Source organism: Terrapene carolina, unplaced genomic scaffold (assembly GCF_002925995.2).
Source record: "Terrapene carolina triunguis isolate 2854851 unplaced genomic scaffold, T_m_triunguis-2.0 Scaffold53, whole genome shotgun sequence".
Lineage (NCBI taxonomy): Eukaryota > Metazoa > Chordata > Testudines > Emydidae > Terrapene > Terrapene triunguis.
In genome coordinates this window covers 14,940,223-14,965,397 of record NW_020664404.1, presented here as the reverse complement: position 1 = coordinate 14,965,397, position 25,175 = coordinate 14,940,223, and the positions used below count along the sequence as shown (strand labels likewise).

The 25,175-nt window shown below is 41.4% G+C and overlaps 1 protein-coding gene across 2 annotated transcripts; it reads left to right on the top strand.

Moving 5' to 3' along the window:
• Positions 1-189: 189 nt before the first annotated feature.
• On the top strand, positions 190-25,145 carry POLB (DNA polymerase beta). 2 transcript variants are annotated; one of them, XM_024203746.3, is made up of 14 exons: positions 190-297; positions 1,541-1,598; positions 4,075-4,141; positions 4,576-4,650; positions 5,517-5,575; positions 6,317-6,366; positions 9,117-9,168; positions 9,935-9,989; positions 10,724-10,796; positions 14,592-14,662; positions 16,503-16,589; positions 22,313-22,377; positions 22,927-23,066; positions 24,856-25,145. In XM_024203746.3, exons 1-14 carry the CDS (start codon positions 237-239, stop codon positions 24,948-24,950), a joined length of 1,008 nt encoding a protein of 335 aa, XP_024059514.1. In that variant the 5' UTR covers positions 190-236; the 3' UTR covers positions 24,951-25,145. The 2 variants fall into 2 exon arrangements, with proteins under 2 accessions (XP_024059514.1, XP_024059523.1); XM_024203755.3 differs by lacking the exon at positions 16,503-16,589.
• Positions 25,146-25,175: the final 30 nt, after the last annotated feature.

Genomic DNA, 25,175 nt, shown 5'->3' with positions numbered 1-25,175 from the left:
AGAGAAACACTACCCCTCCCATGGTGCTGCAGGCTTCGTGCTTGCTGATCAGAGGTTGCCAAATTACCCACAATGCACTGCGTCTCGTGCTTTCTCCCCCGCGTGTGGGCGCGGGGAAGGAGGAGTCTGCGGCTACCCCCGTCCCGGTCCCCAGGAACCGGAAGTTCCCTTGTCGCTCCCATCATCCCGCTTGCCCTAGTAGCTGCCGGCTGGCCGCTGGCGGAGCCGGGGCCGCCATGAGTAAGCGGAAGGCGCCGCAGGAGAGCCCCAATGCGGGGATCACAGACTTCCTGAGCGGTGGGTTGGGCGAGCGAGCGGGGGCTGCGCCGGGAGGCGGGGCGGGGGTTGGCTATTGGCGGCGGTTCCGCGGCCGGGCCGGGCCGGGCCTGGCCTGTCGGGGAAGGAGCGTGTGAGGGGCACCCGGGGCCCCGGACTAGCCCGAATTTGGTGGTGCCCAGAACCCGCCCCCGCCCAAACTCCGCCCCCCCCCACCTGCCCAAGGCTCTGGGAGGGGTTTTGGGTGGCGGCGGAGGAGGTCTGGGGTGCAGGCCCTAGTCTGGGGCAGGGGATTGGGGTGCGGGCTCTGGGAGCGAGTGTGGAGGGAGGGGTGTAGGGGTGAGGGCTGTGGGGTGTGGCTGCAGATGAGGAGTTTGGGGTGTGGGAGGGGCTCAGGGCGAGAGTAGGAGGGTGAGGGGTGAGGGCTCTGTCTGGGGTTGGGGGGGTTGGGGTGCTGGAGGGACTCAGGGCTGGGGCACAGGGTTGAGGGTGCAGTGGGGGGATGAAAGCTCTGGCTGGGGGTGTGGGCTCTGGGGTGGGGCAGGGTTGGGGATGAGTTTGGGGTGCAGGCAGGCTGCTCCAGGACAGGGGCCAGAGAGGAGGTCTCCCCCAGCCCTTTCCCTGCTGGCAGCAGTGAGCTCTGGGGGAGGAGCCCCCCTTTCCCATCCCCACAGCAGCACACTCACCCCCATCACTGTCACCACATGTGCTCCTAGGGCCTCTCTCAGGTCCAGGAATCTCCCTACCTTGCATGTGCCGCCTCCTCCCCTGCTGTTGCCCCTGACTGTAGCCTCACTGGGGGTGAGGGATGGGGGGCTGCCTCCTTGCCCAGCATGGGGCAGGAGTGGTGACTGGGGGCGGGGGGGCCCTGTGCTGGTGGAGGGTCCTGCCGGAAAAGGGAAGGGTCTGAGGTGGAAGGGCAGGCTCAAAGTCAGTCTGCCCTGCAGTCGAGATGGGGGGGCACTAGGGCCCTGCGGCAGCAGTTGCGGCAGGGAGGCAGCATGGAGCTGCGGGGAAGAGGCAGGGGGAGGCGTGGGGGTGGCGGGGGGGGACACCCGGCCCCAAATATTGGTGGAGCTGGGCTCCTGGGCTCTGAATATTGCTGGTGCCCGGGCACCACATGGTAATATAACTCGTCGCCTGTGCTAGCCCGGTAATGTTAACCCGCCCGCTCTTGACTGAGAACCGGTTCGGAGTGAGCCGTCAGACCCGAGTGCGTGTAAGAAATGTCTCTGTGTCTCTTTCCATTGCCCCCGGGCCGCAGAACTGGCGAACTACGAGAAGAACGTGAACCGAGCCATCCACAAGTACAATGCGTACAGGTAGGTGCGCCAGTGAGCGGTGCAGGTATCACCTTGTTCTCCCAACCTTCCCTGCTCTCAGTGCAGAAAGAGGGCTGCGGTGTCCCCTCTCCTGGGTGCCATGGGAAACTGCTCCAGGCCCAGTCTTATTCAACAGGCATTGGTAACTGGTTAAAATATAGTAAACAAAGGGTAGGAATAAATGGTCCATTTTCAGCATGGAGAGAGGTAAATAGTGGTGTCCCCCAAGGGTCTGTTCTGGGACCAGTCCTATTCAACATATTCATAAATTATCTGGAAAAAGGGGTAAACAGTGAGGTGGCAAACTTTAGATGATACAAAACTACTCAAGATAGTTAAGTCCCAGGCAGACTGGGAAGAGCTACAAAAGGATTTCACAAAACTGGGTGAGTGGGCTACAAAATGACAGATTAAATTGAATGTTGATAAATGCAAAGTAATGCACGTTGGAAAACATAATCTCAACTATATATATAAAATGATGGGGTCTAAATTAGCTGTTACCACTCAAGAAAGAGATCTTGGAGTCATTGTGGATAGGTCTCTGAAAACATCCACTCAATGTGCGGAGGCAGTCAAAAAAGTGAACCGATTGTTGGGAATCATTAAGAAAGGTATAGAAAACATCATATTGCCTCTGTGTGAATCCATGGTATGCCCACATTTTGAATACTGCGTGCAGATGTGGTCGCCCCATCTCAAAGAAGACCTATTGGACTTGGAAAAAGTTCAGAAAAGGGCAACAAAAATGATTAGGGGTATGGAATGATTTCAGTATGAGGAGATATTAATAAGACTGGGACTTTTCAGCTTGGAAAAGAGATGACTAAGGCGGGATATGATAAAAGTCTATAAAACCATGACTGGTGTTTAGAAAATAAATAAGGAAGTGTTATTTACTCCTTCTCATAACACATGAACTAGGGGTCACCAAATAAAATTAATAGGTAGCAGGTTTAAAACAAACAAAAAGTATTTTTTCTCACAATGCTCAGTCAACCTGTGGAACTCCTTGACAGAGGGTATTGTGAAGGCCAAGATTATACCAGGGTTCAAAAAAGAACTAGATAAGTTCATGGAGGATAGGTCCATCAATGGCTATTAGTCAGGATGGATAGGGGTGGTGTCCCTAGCCTCTGTTTGCCAGAAGCTGGGAATGGGTGACAGGGGATGGATCAGTTGGTGATTACCTGTTCTGTTCATTCCCTCTGGGACACCTGATGTTGGCCACTGTCGGAAGACAGGATAATGGTCTAGATGGACCTTTGGTCTGACTCAGTACGGCCGGTCTTATGTTCTAAATTTAAGCTAGGCTCAGGGTCTCGGCCAGATTCTAATTTGATTAACTGTGTTCTGCAATCTTAAAATTCCAATCCAGCCAGATACTTCATTATGCACTTAAGAAGAGACGTAAAACTTTTTTTGAAATTTAGATGGCATTTAAAAAAAAATGGTGGTTTTTTTTTCTGCCTGTTCTCCTCCCCCCGCCCCCCAAAATTGAAATATCTATAGTAATTACTTGCTTATTGAAACTAAAATTTCATTTTTGAAGAATGAGAAATGCGTTCTGTATAAGTTAGCTAGCATATAAAGTGCTGTTTGGTATATTGATGAAATAGGTGTAAATTATTTAGTTTTGATTTGAATAATAATAAACATATATTTTTGCCTATTGGTAAATAGGAAAAAAAATGTTTGAAACTAGAAGACATCAGTATTGTTGTAAGCCAAAAGGAAAGTTTATACCCTTTAGGCTCAGAAATAGTATGTAAATAGACCTGACTTTATTATGCAGATACAGGAGAAACTTGTGTTTCCAGAGAGAGAGCTTGGAAAATGACTGTCCGTATAATGTAGGTAACAGAGCATGATATTTAAGGATCAACAGTAAATTCAGGTAGATATCCGAACTTTACAGTAGTAACAACACCACCACCAGATTCTTTAATAGTGTGTTATCATCAGATATACAGTAAGTGTCAAAATAGTAGACAAAACTAGCTGTTCTATGAACCTGTGTAATATAATTTAAATTGTTACTAATGTATTTTTCTAAGCTGGCCCTTGGTGGGGAAATGGAAAAAAATCCCCCCCCCCCCCCCCCCCCCCCAAAAATCTGAGGTGGCTAACCAGATAAGTAGTTTTTGTAAAGTACTTCTGAATAACAGGCTCTTTTGTAAATTTAAGTTAGTATTGCTGTTTACCTTATTTATAAAAGTCCTTATGTGAGCCCCTTATGTTAAAGTGAGGAAAGTGATATTCAGGTTGCTGTATGATAAGCTTTTTTGTGTGTGGTCTCGTATTCCTGGTGCATGAGAAATAGGGGGTAGTTATACAGATGCCACTGCTCCAGGGTGGAACCACACACAGTGCACTGTAATGAGGGTGTACACAAAATGTTTGTCTGGTCATTTGATACTGTTCACTGAAGGCTGGAAAGTGAATGGAACTGTCTTTTTTTTATACATATATATAGAAAAGCAGCTTCTGTAATATCCAAGTATCCAAGCAAGATAAAAAGTGGAGCTGAAGCAAAGAAACTGGTAAGCTGTAAAACAGATGATAATGTTTTATCCGAGTTCTTATCATCCACACACTTAAATTCCATTTTTGTGTTAATATTTTAGTGCATTATAATATACATTATCATAGTTGTAATTGAGGAGACCCAACGATATGCTTTTTTCCTGCATTTTCTCAGACTTCAGAGGTTTAAATTTAGTGCAGGAACTGTAAATTTTGCTAAAAGCCCATTTTGAAATTTCACTGTAAAACAGGGAAAATTAGAGTCTGCTTCTGTTGCTCATAATGCTGCTGCTTACAATTATGAACATTAGCAAAATATTGTCTTGTAAGTTTGATTGTGTTTCTGTTTTGCAAGTTTCTGAATTTAGTTTTGTAGTTTATCCATAATGTCTGATGCTAGTTATCCTGAAGGTAAAGTTTCATTGACTTTTTGGTTCTGTTTCTTTTTTAGGAAGGAGTAGGGGCTAAAATAGCTGAGAAGATTGATGAGTTTTTATCCACTGGAAAACTACGTAAGCTTGAAAAGGTGAACCTCTTTGACCTTCTCTGTGGGCATTTTTTTTTTTCTGTACCTTCCAAGGCCTCCTGCTAACTCCATGCAACTGCTTTACTGTTTCTGGAGAGACTGAGGCCAAGCAGGAGGGAGATGCACGTAGACTGCCAGGGGAGTAGAAATGGGTATCTAAAAACAAAAAATCCTGAAAAAAAATTGTACATCTCTGGAAATATTACAGGATATGATCAGTTTGCCTTCCTGCCTATTCTGTTCACCAAATTGATGAAGTGGGTTCTCATGGAAGTTTGGTTTTAGCCAGGGCCACCTACCTTAGTCTGGACAGACATGTAGAAAGCTTCCTGCACACGGCTTTTCCCAGTGCACCTTAGTCCTGGCCTGCAGCACCCTCTCTTGTTCTAAATTTGGGCTCCCACCCTTCTGCCAGTGGATCTAAAACCTGACCAAGTCTCTCTTATGTACTTATTCCCAACATATAGAATTTACTTCAGTATATAGAAGGGTTCAGACAATGGCTTTAAAAATGTGGTTGTGAATCTGAATAGACATGTCAGCAAAAACTAAAAAGGACTTTTCTCCCTCCACTAAAAAAAGAACCAGCCTCACTTAAAGCCTTATAACATCCCTCTGAGTATCAAACTCTCTTCTCTGAAACCAAAGAAGGAAGCAAATTCTAGAGCCAAGGGCTTGGGCACTGAAAACCACCTGTCCAGGTTCTTTCTGAGTGGTTCTAGACAATCATGACATGAGTCTCTGTTGTGTAGGTAGTAGGTCAGATCTAAAAAGACTACAGCAACTTTCAAGTGCAATAATTCACTGACTTACTTTATGTTCCTGTGACTTTTCAAGTGAGTTAGAGAACAGTCTCTTTTCTCCAGATTCGACAGGATGATACAAGCTCATCTATCAATTTCCTGACCCGAGTTAGTGGCATAGGGTAAGAATTTTTTTTGTATGGTTCTATCTACTTGTAGAGTTATTAACAGCAGTGTAGAAATTGAGGGTTTGAAGAAAGAATATGGAGATTGAGTTGGCAGCGGGACATCCAAACTGAGACATTAAAGATTCAAGACTGAGCCCAGGGGAAATGTACATTGGGGAAATGACAGTGAAGAGATGGTAGCGGAAGCCATGGAAGTGGATGAGGTCACCTGCTTATAACAGAGAGAGGGAAAAGAGGAGCAGACAAAAGATAGAGCCTTGAGAGATATTGACGAGCTGGAATGGAGAGGGGGAGCGACTTCCAAAAGGAATGTGAAGGAGCTACTGAAGAGGTAGGAGGAAATCGAGTTGATGACAACCCACTTTAGCCTTTCCATAGCCAACTTTTTAATGTGGGTAACATTGTTCTCTTGCGTGTAGGGAAACCAAGGCGCAGAAAAGTTAAGTGACTTGTCCAAAGCCACTGTTAAAGCTGGGAATAGAACCCAGGTCTCCTAACTCCCATCCTCTTCCTCCATTTCCTGGTCCATGCAAGCAGTGTATGCCAAGTTGAGGGAGAATGTGAGAATGAATGTAAGAAATGGCTTTTGTACTGGAGAACTAATTGCCTGATTATAAACTTCAGTGTAATCTGTTAGTAAATTCTGGTGTAATGTGCTACTGTTTGATATAACATTTTCTGCTGGAGAGGTTTCACTGTGTCAATTTGGTTAAGAAGTGCCCTGATTCTTTGCAGTCCTTCTGCAGCTAGGAAGCTTGTGGATGAAGGGATAAAGACATTGGAAGGTGAGTGTACCATAAACCTTGCTGATTTCAGAGCCTTTGATTGGAAGAATGTGAAAAGGTTATGACTCAAGTTGTGAAAAACTGCTCGCTGCATAAATGACAGCAGTTATACAATTAAGGATAGGCATTCAGCATTCCAAAGCTGAGTCAGTGCAGGGAAGAAAGGCACCAGATAAATTTTCAGATGGGGATTCTCCCAAAATATGGGGAAAGGGAAAGTGACTTGGTTTGAAGAAACAGGCTTTTTCAATTATTTCTTCTAGTGCTGCAAACTCTGAAGTGCATGGCTTTGGTAGTACCTGTGTGCTTATGTTGCATAAGTTTGATTCCACTGACACTGCATCCATCCCTTTCTTTTCGTTCAGCGCCTAAGAGCTGGATGTACGCTAGATTCATACATTCTAAGGTAAAAAGGGACCACTGTGATCATCTCGTCTGATTACCTACATAGCACAGGCTGTAGAACTTTTCTGAAATAAATCCAGTTTGAACTAGAGCATGTTACATAGAAAAACATCTGGTCATGATTTAAAAATTGCCAGTGATGGAGAATCCACCTCAACCCTTGATAAACAGTTGAAATGGTTAATGATCTTCACTGTTAAGAACCTGTAAGCTACCATATTTAAGTCTCTCAGTGTGACAACTCATTTACTCTTGAAACCTCATACTTTTTGGAGATTCTTACACATGATTGGAATGTTACTGGTGTGATGGAATGGGGAATTACTTGAAGATAGGATTGCTGCCTGTTGTGGTTGCTCTGTGGACATTGTTGTTGTTAAAACTGCCATTTTCTTTTAAGGTCTTCTACTTTGATGGATACTTTAATTGCACCTTAAATATTTTTGCCTGGGAATGTAAAAACGTTTTTTGGGACACAGGCTACTAGATAAGACCCTTTCCTTCCCAGGTTGCCTAGCCTTTCTCTCCCTCCTGCTCATTCTTGTGTTAAGCCACCACTGCCCCTCTTAATTTCTCCTTGGCAATTTTTAAATCAAGATCAGTTCTTTCTTTAAAAGATGTGATTTGGTTCAAAAGGAATTACATTGGGGAAGTTCTATGGGCTGTTATACAGGAGGTCAGACTAGATGATCACAATAGTCCCTTCTGGCCTTGGAATTTATGATGTCATAAATTATATACAGTAACTCCTCACTTAACGTTGTAGTTATGTTCCTGAAAAATGCAACTTTAAGTGAAACTGTGTTAAACGAATCCAATTTTCCCATAAGATTTAATGTAAATGCAGAGGGTTAGGGTCAAAGGAAATTTTTTGGGGCAGACAAAAGGCATTATATACTGTACAGTACTGTACTGTGGTTGGGAAGTGCCCCTGGCTTACCCCACACAGGTACAGCCCACTGCAGGCAAGGACACTAGGAAGCCCCTTTGCAGCAGCAGTGGCAGCTTCCCCGGAGAAGAACAGGCGCCGACTTTGCCGGGGGATGCTCCAGGCCCACCTCTTCCCATCCCTGCTCCACTCCAGGCCCACCTCTTCCCACCCCCACTCCACCTCCTCTCCGGAGCACGTCACATCCCTGCTCCTCTTCCCGCCCCCAAAGTCCTAAGTGCCGCCAAACAGCTGTTTGGTGGTGGGGGAAGCGGTAGGAGGGGGAGGAGAGGAACTTGGGGAATGCTCCTTTGTAAAGTCGCTGCTCTTCCACAGAATCTTACAAGCAGTGGACAGAGCAGGCAGCCAAACAACATTATAAGGGAGCATTGCACAACTTTAAACGAGCACATTCCCTAATTGAGCAGCAACATAACTTTGAAACAACATTAAGCGGGAGGACATTGAGTGAGGAGTTACTGTATTGTGGCCCATAAAGTATGCAGAAACTGATTTTGGTAACTAGCTGTGCCAACAAACTGCTCCAAAACCAGTTCAAGTTACCATTCTTGCCAACAGACTAAAACAAATGTGGGGATTCTAGGCCATGCCATTTTGGAGATGTATCAAACTGGGAAACAATCCTGGATTGGCGCTCACTTCCTTTTTTGAGCCTCATATTTTATCTTCACATAAGATCACACCTTGTCCATCAGTGCAGCCCTTGGACTGTGGTAACTTGCTTCAGAGACCACTTCAGTCTGGGATGGTCCAAATCAAAAGACCACCTTCTGCGTCAGCTGTTCCAATACAGCTGAAGGTTTGGCCCTTTATAAATGTAGAAATCAACAAGTATGCACTGAGCACGATATTAAACATTACAATGACTACTCCTTACTGATTTTTTTTTTTTTTTTAGGTTCACTATTTCCTAAGACAGTTTTGCTCAGTGACTAGAACTGACTTCTTGGGTGCAACTAAGTGGGACTTTTAATCTGTGAGGAGTTGGGGTTGTATGTGGATTTTGCAGGGGATGGGTTTTGAGGTGGGGTTTTTTTGTTTGTTTTTTGAGGGATTAAAGAGCCCCAGTCTAGCCAGAGTAGAGTTCTCCCCTGAGCAAGCTTTTTGCTAGCCATTTTACACTGCCCTGCAATGCCCTTGCTGCAAACGCTGGCATAAGGGATGTGTCCTGGCATAGGGGTGTGGTTTTAGTAGATGCTACTGCATTCATTCTGTGAGCCATAGGGTAGCCTCCTCATAATTTACAAGCACAACAAAAACTCTTACCCTTTGTGTTTCTCTTTAAAGTTGCTATTGCGTTAAATCATCTTTACAATGCATCTTTACAACAAATATCTATTTGCTAAAGTTATTTTCCTCCTCCTGAGTATTTTTTCTGTCATTCTGCTTCTTCCAGATCTAAGGAAAAATGAACACAAGCTAAATCATCATCAGCGAATTGGGCTAAAGTAAGACAGTTTCATTTTCATGGACATAGTTGCTTGGCTTCTGTAAAAATTCCTCCAGAGGCCAGTACACTCTTTAAGATTATAGCAACCATAAGTAGCACACTTAATAGGTAAGATCCAGTTCCATCCCCTGTTCTGCCCTTTTCTCAGTTGCTCATAACTTACCCAAACAAATTTCTTTGGGAATGAAATTAGCTGTGCTTGGTCGCAGTCCAAAGATGCATTGTTTTAGAAAGGTTTAGTCAGCTCAGCCTATCCACTTTTGAGTTATTAAAGGTGGCGAAAAAAACAGGCTTTTCCTCTCAGGTTCTGATTTGAAATGTTGTGTCTGGATCACTGAGAGTCTAAATTCAAGAAAAATTGATGGTTTGGGTGCCTCTGACCACTGGTTAAGGAAAGCTTTCTGTTTGCTGCTGCTGAGTCAGTTCTTAAAGCCATGAAGTTCTTGTCCCCTTTGGAAGGCTGCAGAAGAAATTCTTGATACAGTATTCCTGTATGATAGCAGTACTTCCTCTCCCCTCTGAAATCTGTTTTAATGGTGGTGAAAGAGAGGACCTGCGGTGATGGGAATTTCTGAGGTGTTTGAGACTAGCAAAAGGAACCTGTGATCATTGGTTTGTATCACTGTCTAGGTTATTAGTTTGATTAGAATTGATTAGAATCAGTTTAATGTAAAATGTATGGAGTTTTATCTAATGTTTGCTTGGTTAAATTTTAAATGCATTGCCTTACTCATAGTCATTCAACTTCTTTTTTATTTGTACAGATATTTTGAAGACTTTGAGAAAAGAATCCCTAGAGAAGAGATGTTACAGATGCAGGTAAGATATAATCTTCCTCAACAAAGTAAGGCAATGAGAACAAATGAAGAAGGTGTTGTCAGTAGCTACCGGTGTGGTGCTCTGCTCTTGTTCAATGATAACAGTCGGCTGCGTGCGTGTTCCCTCTGTGTGCTGCCCCAGCTCTGCACAGATAGCTGACACAGCAGACCCCGAGAGAACCCCCAATGACCACAGACTCTAATAAGGTAAGAAGGAACCCGAGCCAGGTTTATTGTCAAACGAAGCACAGTAATAGTTTCCCGTATGTATGTCTACAAAACATACTACGAATTTGTGCCCCCTGGCAATGGACCAGCTCAGTCAGTGGCGGGACTTTCCACTGCCCCCTAGGCCAGACAAAGATACGCACTCCGGGACCTACTTTTATACAGTTACAGGACAGATTACTCATTCCTACTGACGTATTGAAGTACAGCCCCTTGACTCATTGGGGGCTGTCTCCTCCTTTTGATCATGTTGTTTCTATCCACCATGCTGTCCTTTTGACCCTGTCTTTAAGATGCACTTGCTTCTAGCAGCCCTCTTCTTGCCAACTTCTGTGAGTGGGGCCTGCCTCTGGCTCACAGCCCAGCTTTTGCTTAGCAGTGCCTGGAAGTACTTTGCTTCAGGCCTCAGACTGGGCCTCTGACACAAGAGTTGATGTTTCAGGGCCTCATCTTACTACAGAGGGCAGCTCAAATGATTTGATCTTGCTCTCTTTTTTTTCTCAACAGGAAATTGTATTGAAAGAGGTTAAGAAACTGGACCCCGAATATATTGCTACAGTCTGTGGCAGTTTCAGGCGAGGTTGGTACTCCACTGTGCCGTCACATTTACATCATGGTTCTAGAAGTCAAAACTTACTGACAAATGTCTGAATTGTGGACCTTAAGGTTGTGTTTTTTTTAATTTGTACTAATGTGCATAGTCCTTAATGCAAAATCTGTTACACTGACCAGATGGAATAAACTTACTTCTTGCTTTTTGCTTAGACTGACTAGTTCAGTTTGTACATATAAGGCTATGGGTGCGATATAAAAAGAAGCGGAGTAGGATGCTGCGAATTGTAAAACCAAAGAATAGTTTCCTTTAAATTTTCCTTCTCCTCAAAACTCTCGCATCTGCTCCAGAATTACTCTGGAGTTTTTCTTATTACTGATGTGCAGACATGTAGCATAACAGAACCTTGCTAATTCACACAAATAATAAACACCCATTGAAAATTACTTCCTATTTTGCAAACTTCAGTAAGTGAACCAACTCAATTAAAATATCAAAGCTAAAATTTCATAAAATGTGACATGTTTACTTATTTTGGCATCTGTAGTTTAATCTTTTATGATTACTTCCACTAGTGTAGTATGAAGCATAAGAAACCTCACTACTTTAGTCTATTAATTATTTTCTGAGGAGTGTGAGGTTGACTGTAATTTTTTGTGTGAATTATATATGAGGTCCTCCAGCTTAAAAAATAAAAACTTTATAAATGTCATTGTCCATAATCAGCCACTGTTCACGCCAGTAGTAAAAAGTCTAGCATTCGAATGAAGAAAGACTAATGAAGACTTGCGTATATGTCACGTTCCCCAATTAAATTTTATTTTAAATATACCTATGCCAGACGTAGATTTGGTACAAAATAGTTGTTAAGCAGTTTAGAAGTTGTTCTTATTCAGAATTGCATTTATTAAATAACAGTTATCTGTCTTTAAACACCATAACACTATATAAACTTTAAGAATAAGAGGCACAGAGATGATACTTTGCTGTGTGATCAAGTAGTCAAAGTACTAACTTGGTTGGTTGGCCTCTGTGGAGCAAGTCGGTGATCTCAGCTCAGTATCCAATGAAAAGTATCCACATCACACAAGCTGCCACCAAAATTGGTACTAATTGGTAAATGCTTGACAGTTTCATCAGAGTCCCATGAAAATTAATCCACTTCTTAGCTCTGTTGGAGTCTCCTGTCATGGTCAACATATGAGAGTCAGTTTGTTTCAGTGCGTTGTCTTGCACAAACGTAAACTGATGAGGGATCCGCAGATGCATCCGCATGTTAAGCTGACATTGCTGCATGGCTTTTTTTGTTTTATTTTTTTTTTTTTACCAAAGCCTACTTTCTTTGCTCATGTTTCCCTTTGACTTTTTCTCTTCTGCTATTCTCGATGGCTTTAATTGCAGACCAACAGGTCTGCTGCCATCCTAATTTCTCAGCACCAGCAACTTCCCATGTGTTCAGGTTGACGTGGTCAGCTTTTAAGTGAGCTTTCAGAGTGTCATGTCATTTTCATTGGCCCCCCAGCATAGGTGCTCCTGTTTTCAATGGTCCTTAAAATATGGCTTTGCGGAGTTGTGTAGCATCCATATGTACAAGGTGACCAGCCCAGCAAAATTGTGCCTGTCTGATTAGGAATTCAGTGCCAGTTATGTAGCACTGGTCCAGAACTTCAGTATTTGGTGTCCTGTCCAGCCATTTGATTTTACAGTTGAGATGCATACAGCACATGTGAAAACTCTCTAGTTGCTTCAAGTGCCTGCTATAGTGTGTCCATGTTTCACTCCTGTGGAGAAGCGTGCTTAACATAATTGCATGGTAGACAGTAATCTTGGTGTGAAGTCGAATGTCTCTCTCATTCCACAGGTGGCAGCAAAGTCAACCATAGGCAGAACTGGCTTTAGAAATGCACTGCGTGATTTCATAGTCAGTTGTGGCATTATCAGATGAAGTGTTGCCAAGATAGTAAAATTTTTCTACTGCATTAAGCACTCTTGTCAGCAATTGCTATTTCAGCGGCAGAATACATTTTTCTGGGAGCAGTCTGGTAAAGTACTTTGGTTTTCTTGAGGCAGATAGAGTCCAAATAGCTTTGCTGATCTAGAAAAGCCATCTATCGGATGCTGCATGTCTTGGACGGTATGTGCTGTGTGTGGACAATCATCAGTGAAGAGGAACTCCCTAATGAACAAGTCGATTGCTTTAATGTGAGCACAAAGACACTGGAGATTGAAGATGCTGCGTAGTCTTTGAAAGAATCTAGCAGCATAGCACTAAGGACAATGGTAAATAGTGTAGGTGCAAGTGCACAGCCCTGCTTCATGCTGTTCGTGACAAAGGCTCTGATGAAGCACCTTTTTCCACCACTCTAGCCAGCATGAATGATAGCATGATGGTTACAAATTTGCGTGGCCAGCTTAGGTCAAGATTCACCAGAGACCCTCCCGACTAACAGTGTCAAAGGCCTTCATCAGGTCTACAATCACCATATAAAGATCACAGTTTTGTTCCCAGCATTTTCACAAGCCGAAAAATCATGTCTGCTGTTCTGTGTCCCAAGCGAAAGCCATGCTGACTCTCTGAAATGTTATTGGTGATGTGGAAGAATCTGGGGAGCAAGACGCAAGCCAAAATCTTCCCAGCAATGGAAAAAATCAAGATACCACGATGGTTGTTGCAGAGTACTCAATCACCTTTATTTGTATGTATGAACAACTGAAGCACCCTTGAAGTCTTGAGGCATGGTCTTCTGCTCCCAGATGTTGAAGAGCCGTGTAAGCATTTGAGATGTTTGATAACCACTATGCTTATAGATTTCTGACAGCATTCTATCTAAGCCAGGCACCTTTCCTTGTGACAGTTGTTTTTTGGCAGTTTCTGTCTCAGTAACACTGGCAGCCTAGTGAGTCCTTCATGTATTGGGAACCATGGTACACCATCGATAGCAGCTTTTGAAATTGCAGATGGATGATTAAGTAGACAAAGTGTTCAGCCCAGCGTTGGATGATGTCTGTCTTGTCTGTGTAGCATACTGCCATCTTCGCTATGGATAGGAATGCTGCCACAAGATAATGCATGTACAGTACTTGACTCATTGCGTGAGGCACATAAAGCATGGTTATCTGTCAAGACTTCAATCACTAAGAAAGCCACCTGTCACAGCTCTAAACAATCTACTCTGTCTAAGCTGTGTAAAATAAAAAATGATTGGTGGAAGCACACAGCAGAAAATATTCAACAGGCTGCGGAACAGAAAGACCTTAAATGCTTTTACTATCAATTGAAAATGGTTTTTGGTCCCTTATGTAACTTCTTAGTATTAGCACATTAGGGTTGAGATAGTCAGGGCTGGCGCAATCCATTAGGCGACCTAGGCGGTCGCCTAAGGCACTACAATTTGGGGGGCGGCGACCGCGGCGGTATTTCGGCAGCGGGACCTTCCGCCACCTCTGTGGGGGGAGGCATTTCGGGGCGGGACCTTCCACCGCCTAGGGCGGCAGAAAAGCTGGCGGCACTCCTGGAGATAGTGTAGAGGCTGCCCTATTAATCATAAACTTAGAAATGTAGATTTGGAAGGGATCTTGAGAAGTCATTTAGTCAAGCTACTTGTGCTGTGGCAAGACCAAGTATATACTTGCACCATTCCTGACAGGTCTTTGTCTACCCTATTATTAAAAACCTTAATAACTATTCTGTGCTAGTTCTGCGGATAGAGGAGCTTCTCTTCTTTTCTTTAGCACTAAGATTCAAACACAACCCTCTGTGGTCTGTTCTTAACTGATATCAAGACTTTAACAGCTTTTCTTCTTCACTCTTTACTTTCTCAGGTGCGGAATCAAGTGGGGATATGGATATTCTCCTGACCCATCCAAGTTTCACTTCTGAATCAACCAAACAGGTGCCTGTCTTTCTCTATACAACTTATTACTATTTAAAAGCTGAGTTTTATCAACTTTTATCAACAGATCATAAAATCATAAATTCCTTTGCATTTGGGTTCATATTGCAGCTTTTTGCACTTATTCCTTGACACCATAATAACTTTTTATAGTTTATTCATAAAATCCTGAATATTTGGGGATTTGCATTATATGGGGGATTATGCAAACTACCCTTCACGTGTTTGGATATGACACATTTTAATCATTTTGTAGAAGTATTTTGCATAACTCTTATATATGCTAAAGAAATTTCACGCCTAATATATTGAACACAATGCATGCAGGCCTGGCTCAATAGCTAATGCTTTGCACTGCAGTGAGGAAGATAAAGTTTATTTCAGTCTCTTGCTCCTCAGGCCACCAGGGAATTAGTACTTAGTCCCTGTGGTGAAAAGGGCGTGATCCCTTTTGCCTAATACTACAGAAGTGCTCGAAAATGCTGGCTGTTTGCAGCTGGAAGGACAGTGGCCAGGACCATGGAGGGCACAGAGTAATCAGACAGCTGCTTGTTCAGTGTAATGTGCTTGGTATCTTTTTCTTGTTTATAAATTGAGTGTACTTTTCTGTAGCATTATATAGTGATCCTGATTTATATCATGACCAAAAAAAAAAGGCCCTGCCTTCTTTGAGACCATATGCACTTTTGGCAAAAAACAGGCTTTTATTATCTTGTCACCAAAAATAGCTACTTTCAGGAGAGTCCCCCACACCTCCCAAAAAAAGTATTTGTGTTTTAAAATGGAAAAACGTTGTCTCACAAGACGCTTAATGCAGGCTTGACTATTGTATCTGAAGCTATGAGCCTCTTATGGGGCACACCAAAAATGTCATTAATTTACATACCAGTGTCATTACACTCTGTTCCAGAGTTCCTTTATTCTGCTGGCAAGCTATGCAATTAAAGTGGAAGTAATGGATTTGAAGTGTCCACCAGTAGCAAAGTCTTTATTTATTTTTTTTATATATATATCAATGTCTCCCTCTTCCACTCATTATCACAGACACTGAGGGTGGAAACTCAGCAGAGGATGAGGGCAGACTTAAAGTAGTTGGGTGACCCTGTAATTTTGTGCTCCCAAATATTTTGTTTAAGTGTAACCTCAACTTTTTAGAATTTCCAGGATCACATTTTCTGAGGTGTCAATTGCATCATTCTCTTAAAGAGTTTTTCCTGTTAGGCAATTGCATATATTTATACCGTTGACACACTTTAATCACCTTTTTTTTTAAATAGGTCTTAAAGAGGAATGAGGTACCTTTTTGTATGGAGCGAACCAACAGAATAGGAAGCGAATCTCCCACTGTATATTATGCCACAGAACAATCTTTAACCGTCACTGAAAGTTAGCAGTGCTATTCTTTAGTATTTACAAAAGAATATTTCTAGATTAAATCAAAGCAGATGCTAATGGACCTATGGAAACTAGCAAGCCACAAAAACAGAAGGTCATTAATTTAGAAATATAAGATTTAAAATTGTACAACAAGTTTTGTCAAGTCTAATGAAAATACTTCAGTGCTCTTCTTTTGTCTTGCAATACAATAGAGGTTTGAGAGAACAATTTTCCTTAACCAGATTCTCAAGTAGTGATTTATTTATGGTATGTAGTTTCTGCCAAAGTCTCAGAATCTGGTCCTGAAAAAATATTTTCCATCATTGAGATCTCCTTGGTTTTCAGAAGGACATATTGTACATCTGTGGGTCACGTTGCTGGTAAACAAACAGGTTCCTCTTTCTTAGTTAGGTAATGTTTCATTTCACTTTGTTTACTTTTGACATTAATTTATTGTTTCCAGCCAAAGCTTTTGCACCAAGTTATAGAACAATTGAAAAAAATCCACTTTGTCACAGACACATTGTCAAAGGGTGATACGAAATTCATGGTGAGTTTTCTTTGAATATTTAATGTAAAAGACAGTATCTCTGTGATTGATATACAAGAAATATGCTGCTTACTGTTACGTATCTCTGATTAAAAAAGGAAAGTTTATGCAGTAACTCAGAGTAATAATTGGCTAGTAATACCTTTTTGTTATAATATTAACTTCCTACAACAATGTCTGTCTGCAGTAACCAAAGAGGAGAGAATTTTTTCCCCAAGAAGCATTTTATCCTATTGTGTTTATATAAAAAACAAAACAAAAAAAAGTCTCTCAGCTACATGTGTGGAAATGTTTGTAATGAACATTCTTTCCTTTTGTAGATTAATGTGCAGTTTTGTATTCTTTAAATTGTAAAAAAACAAACAATACAAAAACAAGTAGTATGTAAGTGAGTGAAAACTCTAAATCCTATCCCCAGGTGACTTACTATCTGAGTCCAGTATGTCATAATGTTCAACACATCTCCATCCACCCTACCAACTACTGTACTCGCTTTCTAATTCTTTTAATGCTTCCCCTCACTGGCCTACCCTTTCCCTTCTCATGCCCCACTACATACCTCTTTACTAACACATCTCTTAGGCCAGATTCTCAGACTCAAAGTACACTCCCACCTTGTTGTCACTGCCTCTAGCCTATAATGCACTTTCAGCTCCTTCAGCCTACACTGGATGATGATCCTGAAATTTGTCTTGAATTCACAATTTGGTCTAGATAGCCATATATTCGATGTGAAACTCTCCAAGATTCAGAGGAACCATCTTCTGCTGTGATAATAGCCTCTGTTACTTGAAGATGTAGACTGCTCTGGTGTGAGTTTCTGTATCATCCTCTTTAGTTCTGGATGCCAGTTTATGGCATATGAGAAATTTTGTGGCTAAGCTCGAACATCTTTCTATTAATTTCACATCTAAATCAAAGTAAAGGAAAAAACCTTCTCTCGGGCTTGACATTCAGAAATAGGGCATTCCTCTGAAAAATTACATCTGAAGTCAACCATCAGGTATTGTAGAACAGAACATGAAAGGAATCTTTGACCCCAGAATAGCTCTGAGGGTTTATGACCAGTCTTACATTTCATTGTAATGTACCTTATCAGGAGACAGACCCTTAAGCTAAGCACTCCTCTTTGTCTGGAAGAACAAGCTGAAGTCTTGTTTTTCAAAAGAGAAGTTGTTTTCGTTTTGTTTTTTTTAGGGGTTTTTTTGAGTATTGAACGAGTGCTATGATATTTCACTTCCACCTGGAGTTTTGTCTCTACAGGCTCCAAATACCTTGTTCTTAAAGACCGATGAAAAGTTAATCCCAACAGATGGGTAAAACCATAAGCAACAGTTATGACTGGACTGAAGACAGTAATTGATTAGTTCCGTTCAATCTTTGATATTAGCTTGATGATGATCTTCAGAAGCCAGAGATTTGTGGGACTGGTGTTGCTGGGCATGCTGTGGGAATCCACTTTTTGCTAAATGATCACCATTAAGTTTATACTAAACCATTATATTCAGATAAACCATAGAAAAGAATGTAAAATATGAACCAGATCCTACACAGTAACTGTTTCAAGTGGATATAAATATCTATTCTTGAAACTTAAGAGGCTGTTACAGAGGGAAAGGTATTATCAGGTGGTTCCGTATATTTTCACTTGAAGTAAAGGGGATGAGAATCAGAAATGGATTTGTGCTCACCTCAGTTAAACTCTGTGTACAGTTTCTTGTGAAATTAAACTTGTTTTTCCTGGCATTTCTTAGAACGATAAAATCAGTGAAGTTGTTACACTCCGTGCTCCTGGGACAAAAAAAAAAATATAAAGAGTAAAATTAAATTGAACTTCATCCCAATACTCTGGGCTATTCCCAGTTGCTAATTTAATAGAATGGCTCTTATTGATGAAGAATATATGCAGGATAGCTGCTCGATTGCCCCAGACTATGTAGTGCATATGTTTATGTACTTGTGTGAGGCTTTCAAGTAGCAAAAGGAGGAGAGGGAGGACTTTATCAGATCAGTGAAAGCCACATTTAGAAGGGCCTTTAAGTAATTAGCAGAAGCTGCAGGGATCCACCCAAAGCGGTGACCACTGATAACCCACCAGCTGGTTATTTTATCCAATGTTAGTTCTTGGGATAAGCTCTTTGTAATGGAACCAGATCTATGCCAGAAACTGGTCACACTGGGATTTATGTCTGGCCAAACTAAAAAGAATTCTGTAGCGTAGCAGTGAATTGTCTGGTGTCTCACTCTGACCTAGGATATTTCCGTTTTCTGTCCTCTTAGCCCCAGAGCTCCTCTGATCAGAAATATTGCTATTTTCTGCTAAGGACACTGTGTGATAGGAAACGAAGTGGTAACATTTTTGACTATAGTATTTTCATTTTCTTGTGTCTCCACTACACGTTCTATTCTTTATTTTTTTAAAAAGACACAATTCACTGACTTTTTTGGTGCATCTCTCTTTCAAAGCTATTAAATAAGTGATAGTGGATTTGAGATGAAATTCAGTTTCTGTAGCAGTAACTGCTACTTCACCTTGGCCAGCCCTTCTGGTATTAGTACCCACTTGCCCTGAATTTAAATCTTGACCAATAGCATTTCCAATCTACAAGTCTATAAGAATGTGACATTTTACTGCCTATGTTCTGTGTAAAACAGTCATTACTGGAGAGGACACTGTTGATGTGTCAGGGTAGAATAAGTAGAAATGGCAGGCAGTGTTGAAATCTTGGGAAAGTAAGCGGAATCAGGACTGCAGCTGAAGTTAGAAATGTCGCAGAGTGAAGACAACAGAGCGTATAAAAGAACCCATAACACGTTCCAAAAGGATACAGGATTTTTGAGCTTTCAGAATAAACGTAATCAGGGAAGGAAGGGAAAAACTTAGTGTAGCTGGAATACATTTCTACAAGGTTTTTCGGGTTTCCTGTGTAAACAGCTCTGATCATTCATCGCAACTCCTCTTCTCCCTCACCCCCTGTCATCCCAGACAGTTATCAACTACACATAACATAAAGATTGAAGGTGAATTAAATGGATTATACAGTGATTCTTTCTGTAAGAGCCTTTCTGCTTTTTTTTAAATGTCAGAAAATGCCTTTCTGTTCTGACTTGCATTGGCCTCAATTTTTTCCATGCTTTCCCCCTGCTTTTCTATTTAGCTGTCATTTTCCATTCGTGACCATGCGTTCTCAGCATATTTGTAATTGCAAAAGTAGAGGCATGGAAGTTGGGACTCTGGAGTTCTATTTGTGCCTCAGCTTCCCAGCCTCAAAACAGTTACTTACCTACTCTGTAGGGAGGTGGTGTATTTTGATTTTTTTTTCTAAAATCTCGTGTTCTTTAGTTGAAAGGTGGCATAGAGGTACACATTATTCTGCTCCTTCTCTTTTAGCTGCTGTGTTAGGGGATTATGTCCGTTGCTACTCAGTTATGGAATTGACATGTCTATGTCCCTGAAGCAGGGAGGGATAGTTGAGATGTCCTTTTGAGTCCTTCACTTAACTATATTCTAGCTGATTGTGTGCCTTTAGGAAAGGAAGAGGGATTCCTTATGTTTAGTAGCTCTCCAGTTTAGTATCAAAGTTCATGCTATCTGGGGAAAAGGGCCTGGTTTGTGTTAAAAGTTTGAGACACCAGGCTAGTTTCAGTCTTGAGTGTTGTGATACTTGCAGAGTTTAGATTTATTTATTATTTAGGAGGTTTTTAATAAGTTTACAAATCTTTGCCAAGTGAGTATCAGAAACCCAACAAATATTACAAGTTAGCTTTTGTTTAAAGAGACATTATACAGGAATATTGTCATCAGATCTTTATATTTAACATATTATAGAGTGATTATAATTAAAATCCCTATGTTGTTTCTAGTCGTCTTACTAAATTGAGTGATATCTCAATATACACAGTTAACAGATAGACCTAGCCAATCTGATGTATAATATTCAAACTAATTGGACAGGTATATTGGGTTTTTTTGCAGGTGAATGTATTTTTTCTGAATATTAAAGGTAACCAAATATCTATTTGTCCTCTGTCTATTTTAATGGGTACGTAACTGATGTGTTAATTTTTCTATAACAACCACCATCTATATATAAATATAATAATTTTAACCAATCCTCTATGGTTGGGCTATTTTTCTTTTTTCAATGTGAGGCTGTAATCAGCCAGGCAGCTACAAGCAGATGAGATTAATTCTTCATTTCCATTTTTTGTGATCATTTCCATTAGAAAGCCTTCTGCGGATTAGCAAAGGATCATGTGGTAATATCCAGCAATTTGTGATATTTGGTTACTGCTTGCATCCTAATACTCTCTGACTGGACATGTCCACCATATAGGCAAAAAATAATCCTCTTTCACCACAATTTCTCCAACATTTATCGCCATTCAATCTATATTTTTTAACCTGACTGGTGTGAGGTACCACTGAAACAGTATCTTAAAAAAGTTTTATTTTATTGTGCTGCATACTGAAGTTGTTGGTACTCTTTTCCAGATCAGACCCCATTCTTCTGGGGTAATTTGTCTACCCACATCCTTTTCTCAGTGTGTCATATATAGACACTATTTTGTTAGGAAAGCTGTCTGCAAAGATTAATATAAATTAGTTATATTTTTTGTTCTGTTTCCAGGTTGCCATCACTTCCATTATAATTAGCTTTCTGTATAGAAAGGTTTCAGAGTGGTAACCGTGTTAGAGAGGACTCTGTTTTTGCTGACACAGACTAAGATACCACAAGGACTCTTTGTTCTTTTTGTATAGCAAGGATTGTCTAGAAAGTTTAGAAACATTAATGCCTGAGTTGAGAATACGGGTACCAGGACAGAGTGGGTCAGTTAAATTTAGTTTTGATAGCTAAATAAGTTAAAAAAGTTTCTTGAGGGTCTGAGGGTATTGTGTTGGGAGATTCTGTGCTGATATGTGAGAGTAACATTTGAGGGGTGTGTGCTGCAGTGAGTGGCTGTGCGTGTTTGGGATATTTTGTGTCACATTGATATGGCAGGCAGTTGAGCCAAATAATCCACTATCAGTGCAGTCTCTCTCATACAACCAATGAAATTGTTTCACCCAAATTAGCTGTAGAGTTAGGATGGTGATATCACAATGGTCTGGGACTCTTGGCATGGCATAGATACATGCCTTACTGTAGCTATACACCCACAGGTGTAATTCATGGGGTCACAATGGCTTAATATCAACATTTCTGTAATACTGTACAAATATTAGTTTATTCATATTTAACCCTGCTTTTCAGCATAGTGGATTATTGATCCTGATCTCTGGCATGCTTTAGTTTTAATACGTGCAGTAACTTCTGTAACTCTCTAAATGCAACCTTGTACTTGATAAGTGCAAGAGACAGAAGCAAGGTGCCAGCTATACAGTACTACAAAATGCTGGCATCTGATGCTTTATCTGTTGTCCTAATCTTTCTACTTTTTCCTCTTGGATTTTCTCTTATTCTTATGTTTCTTTAGACATCCTCATGGTTATTAACAAGGGGAAATCATAAGCCCAAACAAGCAAGTTTAATAAGCAAACCTTTTATTCACCTCTCAGACTGTATGCCTGTGCATGATCACATAACTAGACAGACTCCATGGTTGCGTTTTAAAACTATTTTAGTGTTTTTCTCTTTTAAAAGAAAAAAAGAAAAAAAAAGCCCAAGACAATTTAAAACTCTTATAACTTTATAATTTCTGCTTTCCTTGTGTCCTTTTAGGGTGTATGTCAGTTGCCAAGCGAAGAAGATGGAACCAATTATCCATACAGGAGAATTGATATCAGGTAAAATTTAAATGGAATAGGCCTGCACTCCTAGGCTAGAACATGCATTTGTTAAAGCATCATCCAAAATGGGGGCATTTGTCACGATTCCACCTCCTCGTGTGTATCATACAGAACAGGACTGCACAGCACACACAACTTCATGATGGGGCATTTATGAAAGTGCTATGTCCCAATCCCTGACTGCAAAGCAAGCCCCCCTTCTCCTGATTCCAAAACAAGGATCTTCATTGCTATCCTTCCCCTCCAGCAATTACTGAACGGGGAGGCTTGTCAGGGTACTGTGCCTTAACCGCTCAGTAGTAGTTTAAGGGCAAGAGTAGTTGCACCACCCTTTCCTTTTGTATGTGCCTGTAGGATGATGGATTTTCAGGAATATTGCAATCTCTCTGGTGATGTTCTAGGAATAGTTATACAGAGTCCTGTAATGTGGTGCCAGTAGAGCATTGGGTTTTGCTGTAAATGGTAATAAGATTAGAGAAACTGTGCCTCAAGTGAATTCCAACTGACTTGGAACTGAGATTTTGTTTTTTGGTTCTTTTACTCTAGGCTGATCCCCAAGGATCAATATTATTGTGGGGTACTGTACTTCACAGGCAGTGACATATTCAATAAGAACATGAGAACTCATGCCCTGGAAATGGGTTTCACAATCAACGAGTACACAATCCGGCCCTTGGGAGTTACTGGTGAGTTTGGTCTCTACGCAAAGTGCTCTTTCCGGTCTCTCTTGTTGTGATGCTCCCCAGGGGTACTCAGGGTTGTGAGGCACTTCACTGCCTGCCCTTCGTGCGAAAGGGTCTTGTCTGTGCCTGCTGTAGCTCAGCTCCCTGAAACCAAATCCCTCTGGCTACATAAAGACTGCTTTCAAGGCCTCCACAGATCTCTCTTTGTGCAGGCTAATAATAAGTACACACCAACCCTCAGAGTCCTCGGCCCACACCTTGCAATGTCCCACTCCTGTCACTGAATGCTCACAGAAATTAGTAGATTGGCTCTCCCCCAAGGAACAGTGTACACACATTTGTTTGATTCAACTGAGAGTCAGCTCCTATATAACATTACAACACTGAGATATATTTATAATGAAAACAATCATAAGTTTATTATTAGAAGCTAAGATTTAAGAGAGAGTAAGAATAACAATGGAAGCAGAAATGGTTATATATAAAACACGCTTCCTAGAGTTAGAGGTTTTAGTCTGTTAAAGTAGTTTATCTCACCTAAAGCAGTCTCCTAGCATCTCCAACCAACATGGCTGAGATCCCCCTTTCATAAATGCAAAAAGCACTGTCCTTTTTGGTTCCTCAGTGGAGGATAAAGAGGTGTTCTTCTCCTTATAGCCCCCCCAAATTAATTGTTTTGTCCCCAGAATCAGGATGACCCCCTGTAATTTAGTCTCTCGTGTCTTCCCACCCCATTTACTCCATGTGCAGATTTGGCTTCCATTATATTGGCTTACAATGATTAATTTGCATAGCCAACAATGTGACACATGAATAGGTTTCCTTTGTGTGACTCAAAACCTGTTTGTCAACTCCAGCGTGGGAGACAGTCTTCTTAAAACATATTTTCAGTACACATACACAACTCCTGAAATATCATCCATACATAGATTTTTGCAACACTTCTGAGGATCGGTATGACACGCTTTTATTAGATACCTCACTTGACACTTTTTGGATATAGTCTACGAAAGCAATGTGGTGGGTCTAGTGAGTATGTCAGGGCTGCCAGGAGTTGTTACAGAACAGTGAACCCTTTGCCAGTTGGCATTGAGGGGTTGTTAGGTTCTCAGGACAAGTGTGAACCTTTCTTCTCCAAACAGACCCATACGCACATAATAGTATTTCAGGATGTTTCAAGGGCTACTGCCAAATGCTACAGTTAAATGTAGCACGCTATTCTCTCTGACTTCAGAGACCTACCTAGTATCAGGAGGCAGCTTTCTTCTCTCCCGCACACAAGATATCCCCCCTCTGGGTCTGCCTGATCCAGCTCAATGGAATTTTGCCATTGATTTCAATGAGTACAAGACCTGGTCTATTTGTGCCACACAGGGCAGGCATCTGTTTTCCAGCACTATAACAAGCTTTCTGTTGGTTTGGGATGGGCATACTGTCTAATTTTAACTGATGGTGTATATTTATAAAGCTGTGTCAAGAGCTAGATTTCTAGGATTGACACTGTTGAGATACAAAGTTGCTGCATTTACAGTGATACATTCAACACCTTGTGACATATTGATCCGTTTTTTTGCATAGAAGATCTAGTTTTTAGACCTTATCTAACTATTAACCAGACTCCTATTTTCCTTTTCATTCATTTACGCAGCTTCTTGGTTTTCAGACATCAGCCTGTTTTCTCTAGATAAACCTGTCCTTGCTTTATAAAATGGTGTCTGCACAGCACTGCTACTCATAATGCCTTGCAAAGTTGCTGTCCTTCACCCATCTGTCACCTTTACTGTGTTTGCAGGAGTTGCTGGGGAGCCCCTCCCAGTAGAGAGTGAAAAGGATATCTTTGACTACATACAGTGGAAGTATCGAGAGCCAAAAGAACGGAGTGAATAACTTGCATTCGTAGGTTCACTAGCTAGTGCTCACTTATTTTGTAGCTTTTATGAATAATCATCGGAGTCAAAACTAGGTGCATATTTATTGCTTGAACATTACTTCAGAAGGTGTGTATTACTGACACTGTTTTTAAACAATAGTTCCATGGCACTAGAGTAAAATGTGTTGTAAAAATTAAATCACCTAACATTGCAACTTGATTACTTTCCTTTTATTCAAAAA